Source organism: Enhydra lutris, unplaced genomic scaffold, assembly GCF_002288905.1.
Source record: "Enhydra lutris kenyoni isolate GAN:26980312 unplaced genomic scaffold, ASM228890v2 scaffoldscaffold13, whole genome shotgun sequence".
Classification (NCBI taxonomy): Eukaryota; Metazoa; Chordata; class Mammalia; order Carnivora; family Mustelidae; genus Enhydra; species Enhydra lutris.
In genome coordinates, this window is record NW_019154097.1 from 34,055,621 (window position 1) to 34,070,646 (window position 15,026).

At 50.5% G+C, this 15,026-nt stretch overlaps 2 protein-coding genes across 2 annotated transcripts; both read right to left on the reverse strand.

Moving 5' to 3' along the window:
* Positions 1–870: 870 nt before the first annotated feature.
* Positions 871–6,838, reverse strand: LOC111146354 (torsin family 1 member A). The gene is made up of 5 exons (XM_022501875.1): positions 6,627–6,838; positions 5,879–6,144; positions 4,806–4,981; positions 4,580–4,707; positions 871–1,510 (listed from the first exon to the last, which is right to left on the reverse strand). The coding sequence occupies exons 1-5, from the start codon at positions 6,802–6,804 to the stop codon at positions 1,260–1,262; spliced, it is 999 nt and encodes a 332-aa protein (XP_022357583.1). The 5' UTR covers positions 6,805–6,838; the 3' UTR covers positions 871–1,259.
* Positions 6,839–8,079: 1,241 nt separating this feature from the next.
* LOC111145803 (chromosome unknown C9orf78 homolog) lies at positions 8,080–14,927 on the reverse strand. Its single transcript, XM_022501035.1, has 9 exons — positions 14,792–14,927; positions 14,394–14,453; positions 13,152–13,203; positions 12,936–13,006; positions 11,707–11,784; positions 11,242–11,439; positions 10,285–10,421; positions 10,091–10,189; positions 8,080–8,760 (listed from the first exon to the last, which is right to left on the reverse strand). Exons 1-9 carry the CDS (start codon positions 14,872–14,874, stop codon positions 8,669–8,671), a joined length of 870 nt encoding a protein of 289 aa, XP_022356743.1. The 5' UTR covers positions 14,875–14,927; the 3' UTR covers positions 8,080–8,668.
* Positions 14,928–15,026: the final 99 nt, after the last annotated feature.

Consider the following 15,026-nt stretch of genomic DNA (forward strand, 5'->3'; position numbering starts at 1 on the left):
CCCCTGTAGCGCTCTGTGCGCCTGGCTGGCACCTCCGCTGAGGCTGTGTCTCTGGACTTGAACTCCAAGGCTGGGTGTCAGGAGCTCCGTGAAGCCCAGGGCTGCTAAGCACAGAGCAAGAGCCATCGGGAGGCTCAGAGGCCCCGGGTTAAGCTGTGCACTGCACCTGCTGGGTCTTCATTCACAGCTGAAGCACCTACGACCTACGGTGGAGGGTTTTTCCCTCCTTTAAAGATGTATTCACAAGTTACACACAATATCATTGTAAAATGGTAGCTCTTCTGTAGTTATAAGTAAAAACACTGTTCTTGCCATCCACAGGGTAGACTGGGAGGAGGGCTGGCAGTTTAACTTTTCTATGTTTTGGGAGTTCTCATTAACAAGAACTAGCAACAAGGATAGTTTTTAAAAATATGGCCGAACTTGCCAGACGACAAGTTTGTCAGGCTCGTTCAGGAATGGGAAGCAGAGAAGGGTCCTCCTTTGCAAGGCTGAAGGCCTGGCAAGTGGGAAGCTGGAAATACTTCTCTCCCGAGGAAACTCTGTTTCTAACAAATGTCTACAATGTTGCTATTCCCACAGTTCACAATGTTACTGAGATCAAAACCCTTGGGGACTTAAGGCTTATCTGTGACTCGCCTCAGTGTGTCCCCTTTTACATACTCGAGCTTTTATCTAAACACTTCAATGCCCCTCGCGATGGTCAGCCCATGACAGGTCTGATCACTGCTCCTGCCTCGGTCCCCAGTTATGCCATCTTAGGGACTACGTGCTGAGGACCCGGGCCTGGACTTCTTTGCAGTAAAGACATCACAGTATATGGTATGGTGACAGGAACTTTAAAAAACAAAAAACACAAAGCCAGCAATGTAGAGTCTGAAAAGTTTCTCATGTTAAAAACCATTTTAAATAAAGTTACTACATTTTCAGTAAAACTTAAGACGTCCTTCCTTGAAACAGAAACACTTGAAATTAAAACATGATTTTTTAAAAAATCATGAGCCCTGGGCCGAGCAGACTGGGAGCTGCCTGCTTCCTCCGCTGAAGGCTCTGGGGGCTGTTCCGAAGTCCATGATCTGTAGGTTCTGATGCCATCAAGCTTCACTGGATGAAAATGGCCCAGGAAAATTCCCATCCTGTCCCACAGGAAGCGTTTCCTTCAGTCCTCTTCCAGAGGACAGAGCCGGGGGAGGTCCGGGAAGAGAGCTGTGTGCGGAGTTCCTCCTTCTCCGACTGGAAGCAATGACTCCAGGCCGCCATCAGTCATCGTAGTAGTAATCTAACTTGGTGAACACGGTTTTGCAGCCTTTGTCAGAGAAAACTCTCTCCTCTTTGGGGAAAAACGTCATCTCGTCAGCCACTTTGGTTACAATGTCCTCGTCAATTTCAAAGCCTCGGGACTGCATTTCCACTCTGATGCACATTTTTAGATGTTTATATTCCAGGGGGAGGAAGGGAACAAAATAATCAATGAGGTTTCGGTCAATTAGGCTGCTATGCCAGAAGCCACCTGGGAAAAAGAGAAAGGCAGTGTTCGTCACTGTCCACCTCACCCCCCATCCATCCGACATACGTCCACCGGGCGTCTGTTGGGGACCAGACCCGGAGGCGGAGCCCGCTATGGAGTGAGTCCAGTGTAACCCGGGAGCTCAATGCCTCCACGGAAGCCAAGCACAGGAGCCACGGGCTCGGGCTCAGGGGCGGCCTCTTAGATGCACCTACAGATCCGAAGCAGGAGAGAGGCACACCAGCCCAGAGTGCCGGGAACACGCAGAGAGGCGGGGCGGTGCACTGGGAGCGAGGACCAACTTCCCAGGCTGGCAGAGTTTCAGAGAAAGTGCCAGGAGAGATACTTCCCCAAAAGCCCCTTACCAAGACAAACTCAGGTGTGGTTAGCGGCTCTGTTAGGAATATCAAAACACCTTTATGGCCCTTGTCCCTTCAGAAATTCTGAGCGCTTTAGATCTGCGCCCGAAGACAGAGAGCAAATACTATTTCTCATTACAAATCGTAACTGGAGCATCTGCTCTCCTTTCCCAGCAGCGCTTTGCACACAACTGGTGCTCAGTAAAGATCTCACTGCCTGGCTGGGGTGAAGTTGGCCGTGGGAGGAAACAAAATGAATGGCCGAGCAGTAACAAGGGGGGCAGCTCCTTTCCTGAAGGCCTGCTCTGCGTCGGGCAAGCCCTGGGCCCTGGGCAGACATGGATGCTGCCCTCAGGGGTTCACAACCCGACAAGGCAGTGCACAGACGATTTCAGATAGGGCCAATGGCTCTGAGCACCGAGATGGGGCGAGCGGGCAAGGACAGGCTACTTGGCCAGAGTGGGCAGACATGGCCCGGCTGAGGAGGTGACCTCTGGCAGGAACCAGCACGACAAGAAACCGACTATTGGGAGAGTGTTCTGGCGGAACAATGATCTCAGATGGGGTCTCCTGAAAAACCATCTACGAACCGCCCCCCAGCACCCCACTGAACGGCCAGCCATCTGCCCCCCATCTCTACAAGGGTGCCTCGCTCACGGTCCACACCTGTCTCCAGCTCGCACCCGGCCCCACATACTTGCAACTCTGCACTCTGTCCCCCGAAATGGCAGCGCCACCCTTCCACAGCTCAAGCGGGATCCCTGAGTCGGTGTTCTCGCATTCCCACACCAATCCTTTAGGAAATCTTGTTCTACCTTCTGTAGGTTTCTCCCTTCAAAACACATTCTCAACCCACTGTGTCTCCCGATTCTACTGGTGGCATGAGGGGCCGGGCCACCAGCATCTGTCCCCCAAGCAGCTGCACAGCTCCCACCCAGGGTCCCTGCCCCGGTTGCCTTCAGTCTATTCTCCCCCCAGCACCCAGCGTGGTCCTGTTAAAACCAAGTCTGGTCATGACACTGTTGCTCAAAACAACCCAGGGGCTCCCTCCTCCTTTGGGAGTCAAACCCAAAGCCTCCCTAGAGCCCTCCAGGTCTTCAATGACCAGCACACCCAATGCAAGCCTTGCCTCTTATTCAACCCCCTAACCTATTGTTTTTCCAGGACTGCCATAGTCCACACAGTGACCCTGGGCATACCCCCACCTCAATAACCCTGCATGTGCTGTTCCCTCTGATGGAATGCTGTTCCCTGTGGTAGCCACATGGCTCACTCCCTCAGTCCTTGGCTCAGCTCAAGTGTTACCCTCACGGTGAACCATCCCTGAGCGCGTCACTGAAAACTGCAGCCCATCCTCACTCCGGCACCCCAAACCTCCATCACGGACTTACTTTTTACCTACTGGAGAGGAAGAGATATCTCCACTTTTATATAGATACAGAAATCCATCATCTGACGCCTTTCCTCCCTTATTTATTATTATTGGGATAAGAATTTGCTTTTGTTCATTGCTATGAAGATAAGGATTTGCTTTTGTTCATTGTTATGTCCCCTGTTTCTGGACCAGTACCTGCCACCAAGTAGGTGCTCAATGAACACCTGTGGAATGAATGAATGAGTTCAGCCATCTGCCTGGGGCCGCGGTCAGTAAATAGCTGAGCCAAGTCTGCCTGATTCTGAAGCTTATACTCAGGAACTCTTTGTAACTTCCCAGAACGTGGGTCCCAAGCTACCGGCCTCAACTGCTAAAGCATTCAGGCTTAAGGTTTCTAGTGCATGTGTTCGTACTGTTTGGCATGCCAACGAACCACCTAACAGATTACAAAATACCCCGGCTTTCATCAGTAATCTTCCGCCTACAAACAGACACACAACACCCCATACTGTTCGTGTATTTCTACAGTAGAAGAAGTTTTTTGTTTCAAAGGAGAACTTTTGTTTTCTAAGCGCAAAAGGAACCTGAACGGAGCAGACCTAAATGGTAACAGTCAGCCTGCGTGGCTCCCAGGTTACCAGGTGAGTCATTTTGCATCATGGGGAGTTCTCACCGCCAAGGGTTCAAGGTCAAAGGTGTGTGTGTTCCCTGGAAAAATCATGAGCTAGGCAGTGAAAAGCTCAGGCTCTGGGGACCAGAGACACCAAACAGGCTGGGTAGCCTTGGGCAAGCAGCTGCCTCTAAGCCTCCGTTTCCTTGGGGACGATGACAGGTTCTACCCCAAGAGTTACTGTGGAGATCAAAGGAAATCTGCAGGTCGAGTGTTCAACACGGCACCCGGTGCAGAACACGGGCCCACTTCTGCTTGGCTCTTGATCTCGTGCACAGAATCTCAGAGCTCCAGGACAACACACAGGGAGGAAGGGACCCGACAGATCCTCTCCTCTGGAAGCACCCCAACAGCCTTCCTTGCTTACCTGCTGCTTTTCTTCCATAAAGGAAAAGGATTTAGCTAAAGAAAACAGGGAACTAATTTGTAAGTCCTTGATGATCAAGACTGTCCCTCTTCGTTTAAAACAGCACCTTCCAAACTCTAGGGGTTAGGAGAGTCACCTAGAGTTTAACACAGAGTCTTCTGAGAAATTCTGCCTCAGTAGATCGGGGAAGGGACTGAGAATCGGCGCTGCTAGCCAGCTCCCAGGCCACGGCCAGGCCGAGGACCTACAGCTCAGGGACGCAGGATCGCGAACGTGACGGGTTAGGAGCACCGGCACTTACTATTCTTGTTATTGAAGGCCGACACGGACAAGGCTGGCTCCATGTCTTTGAGCTTGATCTCCTCCCTCTGCTTCCCACTTCTCCAGAAATCTAAAGCCACGTCTGTGATCCTTTCGGCTCCAGCATTGCTACAACAGAATTCCGGGGAGTGAGGACTGGGTTTTGTGCTGAAGCCCACGACTTGGGCTCAAAGAGTTCTTCAAGCAGGTCCCGGCCCCGACCTTACCTGAGAAATATGAAGATGGCTTTCTGGTAAGAGACCCCGTCCAAGTGGTCATAATAGTCTAGGAAAGGCTTGATGGCATCTATGAGGCCAGCATGCATCTTGTCCATCTCATCGAAGATGAAGATGGACCTCGCACAGGCACTCACGTTGCCGCGGATCCACAACTGTAACTGGTCCTGAATGACAAGGGGCAAAAGCCACTCAAAGTTCTCAGCAAGTGCAGCAAACACGCGGTGCAAGCATCAGCGCTACAACTGTTTGCACGATGGCCCGGTTCACGGAGTGTTTGCCGGGTGTATGGCACCGTGCGAAGAACTTGACACACATAAGCTTCTTGGTTCCTCACAACTCCCCACAGTGTGCTTTATCATACCCATTTTACAGATAAGGAGGCTGAGGCACAAAGCTTCCTCATTTTGCCCAAGATTACAAAATTAGTATGCGGTAGAGCCGGGATGTGAACCCGGCTCTGCCTGGTTCCAGAGCCCCACGTTGATTGTTGCGTGGATATCCTAGTGGTGCTGTGTCACTGAGTTGCTGGTCCTTGTCATTAAAATGGCGACATTAATAGGTATCCTGTGTACACCGGCCTTCTTCAATCCCAAGACTACACAGCTCCCAGGTGGGAGAGTTAGGACTCACAAGCAAGTGTGTCTGCCGCCAAAACCCAGGCTGTTATTAATCAGTGAGTTAAACTATACAAGCAGTTTGCAACACTTCGGCCAAACAACCTCAGGCCTTTCTAGAAATGTCTCCTCTTTTACAAAATGAGTTACAGGTCACGATCTTTAGGTTGGATGTGATGACAGCCGTGTCTAACCCCACTTACTAAAAAGAGTATTCCTGTAGAGTCCGTTTTCAGCAACCACCACGGAGCTCGGAAGGTGTAACCACACCACACAACCTCAAACCCTCCCTAACTTCCACACCTTTCAAAGAGAACCTACACGTGTAGAAGAGAAGACTCACGGCTCACTCACTCCCAACACGGAATTCCCAAACCACCCCCCCCCCCAGCAAAGACACCACCACCCCAGCATCATCCAGGAAAGATTCCAAAATTCTGCTCTTGCCTTATACAGCGTGATGTTGGAGGCGTGTGGAAAGTGCAGCGTGGCCACAAACAGGTGGACATAGTCACTGTTCAGACCACCCTCGTAAATATTCTCCGCGATGATCTTGCTGACAAAATTTTTGCCCGTGCCCGTCCACCCGTGCAGAGAGAGGGTGAGGGGTTTCTTCGGCTTTGGGTTGCTTATGAAGCCGGACACAGCATTTAAGATGACTTTCTTTGCAAGATGCTGTCCGAAGAGCTTGCTGTCCAGATCCTTCTGCAGCGCTGGGAGAAACAAAGCTAGTCAGGGAGGGAGTGTCTGCGCGTCTGCCAAAGCCCAGCCGAGTGTACAGGCCGCGAGAGCCCGCAGAACCTGCTAAGCTCGCCGAGCGCGGGCTGAAACGCTGACGTAGGTCAGCACTGGGCGCGCAGGTGGCGGTGGGCCTGGAGGCCTCCTCCGGCCCGCCCTGCCCCTTCTCCGCGCCCCGCTCCGCAGGGCTGCAGTTCGGCCGCCGCCCAGGGCGCGGGAAGACTTCCCACCGCGCCTCCTGCCTCTGGCTGGGAAGGAGCGAAACTCTCGGCGGAGGAAGCAGCCCGGCCCGCGGCCCCCCTGCTCGGGTCTCCGGCCAAATCCGGTCCGTCCGTGGTCGTGGCCTTGAGCCGGGCGCCAACCGGCCCGGGCCGCTCCGGCTGCGGCTCCGACCCCCGACCCCGACCCCCGCCGGCCGCCCGACCCCCGCCTCCGACGCTCGCCCCGCCCGTCCTACCTTCCCGGCTGAGGCTCCGCTTCTGTCCGCAGCACTCAGTGAAGAGGCAGTAGAGACGCGGGTAGATGTAGCCGGTGAGGACGCCGGCCAGGGCCAGTCCCAGGCTGATGGGCTCCACCGCCCGCACCGCCAACGGCGCCAGCAGCAGCAGGCCCAGTGCGGCCCGGCCCAGCTTCATGCCCGGACCCGCGCCTCCCTGCGCGTTCTCGCGCTGCCCCAGGCCGGGGCTACTGCCAGAATGCGCTTCCGGTTCCTCCCTGCCGCGGCCGCCATCTTTGTGCGGGGCGGGCCTCTTTACGCCGTCGCGGCCGCCATCTTTGTGTCGGGCGGAGCCCTTTCCGGCTTCGGGTAGGTGAGCGCCGGAAGCCGCTGGGGGCGTTTTTTTGTTTTTTTTTTTTTCAAAGACTATTTTCCGGGAACGAATTTAGATATACAGAAAAATGAAGACTGTATAACTCTGTACCTTCTCACGCAATTCCCCGTATTATTAACATATTAGTGTGTTACATTTGTTAATGAATCTGTATTGATACAACGAATGTTTGTTCATTTTTCCTTAGTTTTTACCTGATGTCGCATGTCTGATCTAGGTCCCATCCAAGATACATTCTATTTCGTTCTCATGTCTCCTCAGGCTCCTCCTTGGCTAAGACTGTTTCTCACGCTCTCCTTGGTTTTGATGGCCTTGACAGTTTCGGGGAGGCTGGTCAAATCTTTAGTTGGCTTCCCCACTATCGGGATGTGATGTTCTTATGCTTGGACTGGGGATATGAGTGTTGGGGCGGAACATACTCTACACAGGCAGAGTGCTATCACAACATATGAAGGATACATACCAGCAATGTGATTTATGACTGTTGCTGACCTTCACCACCTGGATGAGGCAGTGTTCCTCCGATTTTGCCACGGAAAGTTACTTGCCCTCACTCACCCATTCATTCATGGTTTTGAGGACTGCCGGTGTGTTGGGTTATGGACTAGACCCAGGGGATTAGAGGAAAAAAAAAAAAAAAGACATCCCTGATTCCTGCCTTCACGGATCATGCATTCTAATGGCGGAAGGAATACAAAAATAAAATCTCCATTTTACAGATGAGAAAACAGGCTCAGAGGAAAAGAGATTTGTCTGAGGGTATAGTGGGGGGTGAGCAGAGCTCAGCTCTGACTCTAAAGCCAAAGTTCTCTAACCACAACACCCACTCTAAAAATCAGCCCAGAGGTCAACCAAACTGCTCATCCTTTCTCCTCTTGACCTGTGTTAAGTGCCTCAGGAAAATGACAGCCCAGGGGGCACGGCCACCCCCAGCCCACAGGTTGGAGCCTGTGCACATCTCTTAATGAGAAAAATCTCTTCAGTAACTGGGTTCTGCATTTGAGCTGCCCATGCCCCAGGCTCCCAACACATTACCTAGTGTTGGTAGAAGGAGACACAGTTCAAACAGGAAGGTTGGATTTGTTTCATATTTAATACTTAAGTGCTGAAAATGATACAAATTTTTTCTTTCTTATTGAAAAGGAATAGGTAACTTTGTAAAAGTCAGAAAATGCCAGTGTCCCTTTGATCCCATCCTAGGTTTTTCTGCTGTCAGCTGGATCCAGCATATACAGTGAAGGATGCATTTCTGAACTCCAGATATTGGAAAGTAGAAGACACGATTGCATATATAATAATGAACAGCACAATCTAAAGCGTTTTATCTCACTCTGAACACAGCCGTTTCCTCCTGACCCAGGGCCAATATTAAGAGAAAGTCAACATATTTACAAACAAGACTTAATAATGCTCACAAGAATAGAGTTTGCCCACAAATAGGGAAACTACACATTGTTTTGTTTCAAAAGGTTATAAATGTGGTGCCTGAAAAATCCAGCAGGTAAGCAGCGGGCTAAGAGGGTCTGTTTTGGGAACGGTCTGCTAGCAAATGAGCAAACTTCTGTCCAGGAAGCCTTTTTGTCGGCGGGGTGGGGTGTGGTGGGGGCGTGGGTAATGGAAGGGACGGCGCTATTTACATCCCATTCTGCACTTTTCCCTTTCGCCGCCCTTAGTACCGTCTGTTCATCTTCTTGAACTTCTCATAGTGATAGTCGTCGGTGGCCTTCTCAGTAGCGGGCCGCTTGCGGTTAGGAGGGGACCCTGCAAAGGAAAAGAGGAAAAGCCATTGGCCATGCTGGAAACTGCTGAGAGGTTCTGCTTAGGCTGGGACCACGCCGGTCTCATTCCCCACAGGAGCCCCAGGTGCTACCACCGTGAACACGAACATAGTAGGGTCTCAGTGAATACTTGTTACTGAGTGAATGAAAATAAACAGAGGTTGGAGTCAGGTGACCGTATGGTGGCCTAGCAACGGACGAGGCGACCGGTCGGAGGGTGTTTTCAGCCGCAGTGAGTGTGACTGTGCACGAAGCCTGGTGCCTCACACTTTCAGATACAACTTCTTTCCCGCTCACCGCAACTCTAACGAGGGCCTGTTGCCATCACTGTCCAGAGAGCTTAGGTGACTTCCTCACTGCTGCTCGGGAAGGGAAGGGATGTTGAGATAGGAACCTGAGTCTGGTGACTCCAAAGTCCTTGCTTACCATGTGTGAATGACACAAAGCTCTAGGAATTGAAGACTATGCAACTGGGAAGTTACAGAAAATAATTTCTCAAGAGGGAGGGAAGGGAAAACAGTCTGGATTTTCCAGAAGCCTCAGCAACTTCTGCATGTTACCAGGATCGTCCCGTTGTTGATAAAAAAGGAGACACCCCCCCGGTGCTGGTGAGCATGAGGGAAAGGGGCGCGGGTGGACGCTGCCAGCAGAGGAACAAATCACCGCACGCCTAGAGGAGTGTTTGGCGACTTCGTGGCATGGAGCGAAGGACGATACAGGCAAAACAGCCTTTAAATCGGGAAAAATGAGAAACAACCTAAGTGTCCAACCAGAGGGAACCACAGTAAATCCACACAATAGAACATGAGGTGGCCACTGAACGGGCAACTATGTATTTACTGTCACGGAGAGAAACGCAGGGCACACTACCGAGTAAAACACTGTGAGATCCTATTAAATATGTATCCGCTGTATGTTTCTATATACATCTTTTTTTTTTTTTTAAGTCTGGAAGGTTATCCATAAAAACGTCAACAGCGCTCATCTTTGGGTGATGTTGTGAGTAACATTCAATGTATTTTGATTATTGAAGTCAATAATTTTTGATAACTGAAATTTCTAAGTCTCTATTATAATTTGATAGCCCAGTGAATCTTCAGAGCGACCCCAAATGGTTGGTTTTATGATGGTCTCCATTAACAGGTGAGTAAATGGAGGCTTGGAAAAGGGAAGGCAATGGCCACGGTCCGCAGCATGGAGTAGAATCGGCTGCCTTGGCCCCAAAGCCCACCTTCTACCCCTGCAGAGGCCACCCTGCCTCCACGGGCCCCGATGACTGCTCCAGGCAGCCCTGCGGCCCCTGCTGTACTCACGCTCGGGCTCTGGCTTCTCCGTGTCCCCCACTCTCAAGGGTCGGGCTTTGGGCTCTTCTTTGTTTCTCCGTATGGGGGCATTGAGCTCCTCGTGATAAACTGGATCAAAAAGAGCCCAGGGGACACTTGAGACAAAATACGGGAGCCAGGGGATCTCCCCAGTGGGGCAGGGCTACTTCCCCAGAAAAGCTTACATCGGTTGTGCTGCACGTAATTCACGGCCATGTTTGTGGGCACGAAAGATGTCTCGCTGTCTTTCTTCTTGTTCTGCTGCTCTGCCAGCAGACGGGCCTTGGCATCCTCCGTGGAAATGATGTTTTTTATTTTAGCACTGTGGGGAGAAAGGGGCTGTGCTGTGTATTAGACCTTCTCACCTCTGGTCCTCAGACACAATTCACGGTCGGACTGGAAGCCACCACTGTGTAAGGAGATCGCTCTTGGAGCACAGTGCTCTACAGCTGACCTACCATTCTCCTACACACGTGTTCTCATGTGTTCTCAAAGCTGTCGGAGATGCAGGATGTACTGTCCTCTTCTGATCAAGAGGAAACTAAGCCTCAGAGAAGAAAAAAGAATTGTCTAGGGCTCAGAGCTAGTAAGGCCGGAAAAGAGGTGAGAACCCAGAAGTCTCCCCACTTCCTACTACACCCAAAGAGGATTCTGACCATTGCATTTCTTCCATGACGATCCCATGGTAGAACAGATGTTTTGCAAAAAATAAAAAGGAGGATCATGGGGTGGGTAAACCTTTAACATTGCTCCTGCTAGAATAAAAGAGAGGAAGATAAAGGTCTGATTAGAACAGCTAAAGGACTGTGAACAGAGATTAAATAAAAATAAACACCTGTATACAAATATCGAATCACTATGCTGTGTACCTGAAACCAATATAATGTTACGTGTTAATTATATCTCAATAAACAAAACATCTCACTTTTGCGTTCAGGAGACTTTCCCTTAAGTCTAACAACACTGACCAAATTCTTCAGAGACACTGTGGGCACACGTATCTCAGCTTGCCAGAGAAAATAGAGTTATTATTTGTGGCTTTCCAAGGAGACAGGCAAGAAACAGTCCCCTTCACTGGAAACCGGAGTGCTCTTCGGGGGGCTGGGGCAGGAGAGGGACCAGACCAGGGGTCTGAAACATACTCGATGCCAAGGTCCACCTCGGGGATGCCACTGAGCATCTGGTTGGAAAGCATCTCTTCGGTCTTCTTTGCTGAGGAAACGCGGATGTTTTCTGGAAGTTCGTAAAGACAGTCCTCTGCATTCTTCGGCTTGACTTTCTGTTCCTCGTGTTCCACAATCCCCTTCCTCTTCTTCAGCTCTGTCTCAATGTACTTCATCCTGAAACGAGAAAGTCACAGACCTCAGGAAGAGGCAGGAGACTCACAAAACTTGTCTTGAAAATTAGTCGTTCCTGGGGCGCCTGGGTGGCTTCGTCGGTTAAGCATCTGCCTTCAGCTCAAGTCATGATCTCAGGGTCCTGGGATCAAGCCCTGCATCGGGCTCCCTGCTGTCTTTGGATAATTCTAGAAATGTCATCTGAAACTAAATATCTTACACTCTAGTTGCAGCCAACTCCGAATTGCTAATACTCAGACTGATACCTACATGTCAGCATCCTCGTCCCTTCGGTTGGTTTCTGCAGAAAATGATGTTCCCAGGTGGAGATCTTCCTCCTCACTGATCCTAAGGGGAGAAGCAATGAAGCAAAGTCTTAAAGTTACAACTCAGTGAGGCTGCGATCGATATTATACAAATAAAACACATACAGACAGTACGTCCCGCTTATGGTTGGGAAAAAATATATATGTGATATGGAAATAGAAGAAATAGAAGCAAGCAGACTTGTCCTCTGGAGATTTCTCTGGGGAATGAGTAGATACTTTTATTTCTTGCTTTTCTATTATTTTTATAATTGCATTTTTGCGTTTCTTAAGAAAGAAAAACGTTTAAAAAAAAAAAAAAAAAAGGAAGGGGTGCCTGAGTGGCTCAGTGGGTTAAAGCCTCTGCCTTCAGCTTGGGTCATGATCCCAGGGTCCTGGGATCGAGCCCCGCATCGGGCTCTCTGCTCAGTGGGGAGCCTGCTTCCTCCTCTCTCTCTGCCTGCTTCTCTGCCTGCTTGTGATCTCCGTCTGTCAAATAAATAAAATCTTAAAAAAAAAAAAAGAAAAACAAAATTTCCACATAGGTTTGAAACACACTAAACAATTCACCTTTATGAAAGGAGAATGGCCACAGCGCACTAAACTAACTTTTCAAGCGTTTTTGCTTTTGGGGTGCTTGGGTGGCTCAGTCGATTGAACATCTTTTTCTTTTTTTTAAAGATTTGAGAGAGAGAGAGAGAGCAGGGGGAGGGGCAAAGGGAGAGGCAGACTCCCCGCTGAGCGGGGAGCCTGATGCGGGACTGGATCCCAGGACACTGGGATTATTACCCGAGCTGAAGGCAGCCGCTTCACTGATGCAGCCACCCAGGCACCATGAGCATCTGACTCTTGATTCCAGCTCAGGTCATGATCTCAGGGTCGTGGGTTCCAGCCCCACACTGGGCTCCATGCTTAGAAGGGAATCCGCTTGAGATCCTCTCTCTCCCTCTCCCTCCACCCTTCCCCCAGCGTGTTTGTGGGCGTACACTTTCTCTCTCTCTCAAGTAAAGAAATAAAATTTAAAGAAAGAGTTTTGCTTTCACTTGGTTTTAAGCTAGCTACTTTTTATAAAGCACGAAGGATACTTCAGGATGTCCCACTAAAGCTGCTGTTACAGGCCCCCACTATCTGGGGTCACATAGACCCAGGCAGGGGTTACAGGTCAGTGTGTGTCTCCGTGAGGTCTACACTTACTTATCTTTGCCTCTTTCCTTCAGTTTCTTCATGTCCACCATACCGCCTGTCTTCATCTGAAAGGGATCATCCTGCAGAAAGTCAAATGAGCAGAAAACACAGCTGAGAGGAAGCATCTATATTATTGGGAATGGACTTTTTTTTTTGTTTTAACACAGTCACCCACTGGAGAGTAGCGACAGCACCCCATTACCCAGGGAGGCCCCCACAACTCACCACTAGGGTGGTCTCTTCTTGTACCTTTTCTCCCACCAGCAGGGCCACAGCACTGAGCAAAAACAAAAAGGAAGAGTGACAGAGAGGAAGAGTGAGTGAGTGAGAGATAGAGATAGAAATTGCATAACTGAGATATGAGGAAATACACTTAGAAAGTTTGTATGTTGCAACATTAGAGCAAAGGCAAGATCTGAGGAGTGGGCACCAAAGACAATTGGAAAAGCCTACAAGCATAAAACAGAGTTCAGCAAAGCACTTTAGATGGTGGATGGGGGGGTGCAGTGAAGCTGTATACTTTCCTTCAAGGCCATTGATATTATCTGGGCTTGGCAATCTCATTAAGATTTTGCCTTTGGGGAGGCGCCTGGGTGGCTCAGTGGGTTAAAGCCTCTGCCTTTGGCTCAGGTCATGATCCCAGAGTCCTGGGATCGAGCCCCATATCAGGCTCTCTGCTCAGCGGGGAGCCTGCTTCCTCCTCTCTCTCTCTGCCTGCCTCTCTGCCTACTTGCCTACTGTCTGTCAAATAAGTAAATACAATCTTTAAAAAAAAAAAAAAAGATTTTGCCTTTGGGGAACACGAAGCTGAAGACGAATGTAGAAAAAAGTACCTATTGCACTCCTGTTTGGTGAACATTTACAAATGACCTACTGTCCCCTACAAATGACCCCTAAGTAGGAGATTAGTTGACAAACTACGGCACATGTACGTGGTGGGCTAATATGCAGCCACTAAAAAGGATTTTGGAAAAATAAACCACATAATGCCCGAAATGTGAAAGTGAGTTGAAAAACAGCATAGAAGTACTCACAACCTTTACAAGAGAAAGAAAACAGATCAGCCAGAACATTAAGTGTTAACACTGGTTACCTGTGGATGGGAGAATTATGAGTGCTGCTTATTTTCTTGATTACACTTCTCTAAATTTTCCAAACTCTTAACAACCAACGGGCATTTCACAATCGGGGGCAATAAAAATAGGAGTTAATCACTCGTTTCTGCCCCTCTGGGGTAAAACTCAAGACCACACAGCTCAGGCCATCTCCTGGTTAAACGTCTTTAAACAACGGTGGAATAAATAAAAAATAAAATAAAGAGGGGTGGACTCCTTTGAGGGCAGTGGAAGGTGTACAGAGTGTTAAGAGAAGGAGCTATGCCTGAGAGTTGTGATGGCGACTGAGGCGGGGGCGTGTCTCTGTCATCTCCACCTCCTCCTCCTCCCGGTCCCCCCGCGCGATACCCACCTCACCCCGTTGGGCCTCTTCCTCAAGTTCTGCACCTCGCGGGTCTCTTCTAGTTTTAATCTGAAAAAAGGCAACGCACAGACTGAGAGACCCTCCACGGAACTCAGACTCAAAAGGCAGCCTCTATTGGCACCCCTGCCTAGACGCTAAGCCGCCAGCACAATGGTCCGGAAGGCGACCTTGCGCTTAGACCCACTGGGTGTCAAATCCACCGTGCATCGTGGGGACACCTCTCCCAACTGCGCGGCCTTGAGGCGGCGGCGTCATCCCCTAGGAGCCTCAGTTTTTGTCTGCAGAGAGGGACAACAATCTCGGCTCACAAAGAGGAGCCTGGCGGGTGATAAGTCCCACAGCCGGCTCTCTCTTCCTGCCCCTTGGACGTCCCACCCCAAACGCACCGAACCTCCTCTGAGTCCTGCTCATCTTCCTCCGACTCTGAGTCTGCCCGGCGCCGGCGGAAACTCTTGCCGGTGACCGGCATGGTCGCGCCGGCCCCGCTGTCCCGCAGTCCCGCCGTCCCGCCGCCGAGCCCCTATACCGTGGCCGGGATTACTTCCGGCGCGCAGCAGTGACGTCAGAGCACACCCCGCCCTGCCCCGCCCCCTTCTTGCCTGGCCCCGCCCCCGGCCCGCA

Coding starts and splice junctions, on each gene's coding strand:
- LOC111146354 (XM_022501875.1), bottom strand. CDS start 6,804: ATGAAGCTGGGCCGGGCCGCACTGGGCCTGCTGCTGCTGGCGCCGTTG. Junction 4,982..5,878: donor CCAACATCACGCTGTATAAG/GCAAGAGCAGAA, acceptor CTTGTCATTCAG/GACCAGTTACAGTTGTGGAT. Junction 1,511..4,579: donor GGCCTTCAATAACAAGAATA/GTAAGTGCCGGT, acceptor TCTTTTTCCCAG/GTGGCTTCTGGCATAGCAGC.
- LOC111145803 (XM_022501035.1), bottom strand. CDS start 14,874: ATGCCGGTCACCGGCAAGAGTTTCCGCCGGCGCCGGGCAGACTCAGAG. Junction 14,454..14,791: donor CAGGACTCAGAGGAGGTTCG/GTGCGTTTGGGG, acceptor GCCTTTTTTCAG/ATTAAAACTAGAAGAGACCC. Junction 10,190..10,284: donor TTACGTGCAGCACAACCGAT/GTAAGCTTTTCT, acceptor TTTTTGATCCAG/TTTATCACGAGGAGCTCAAT.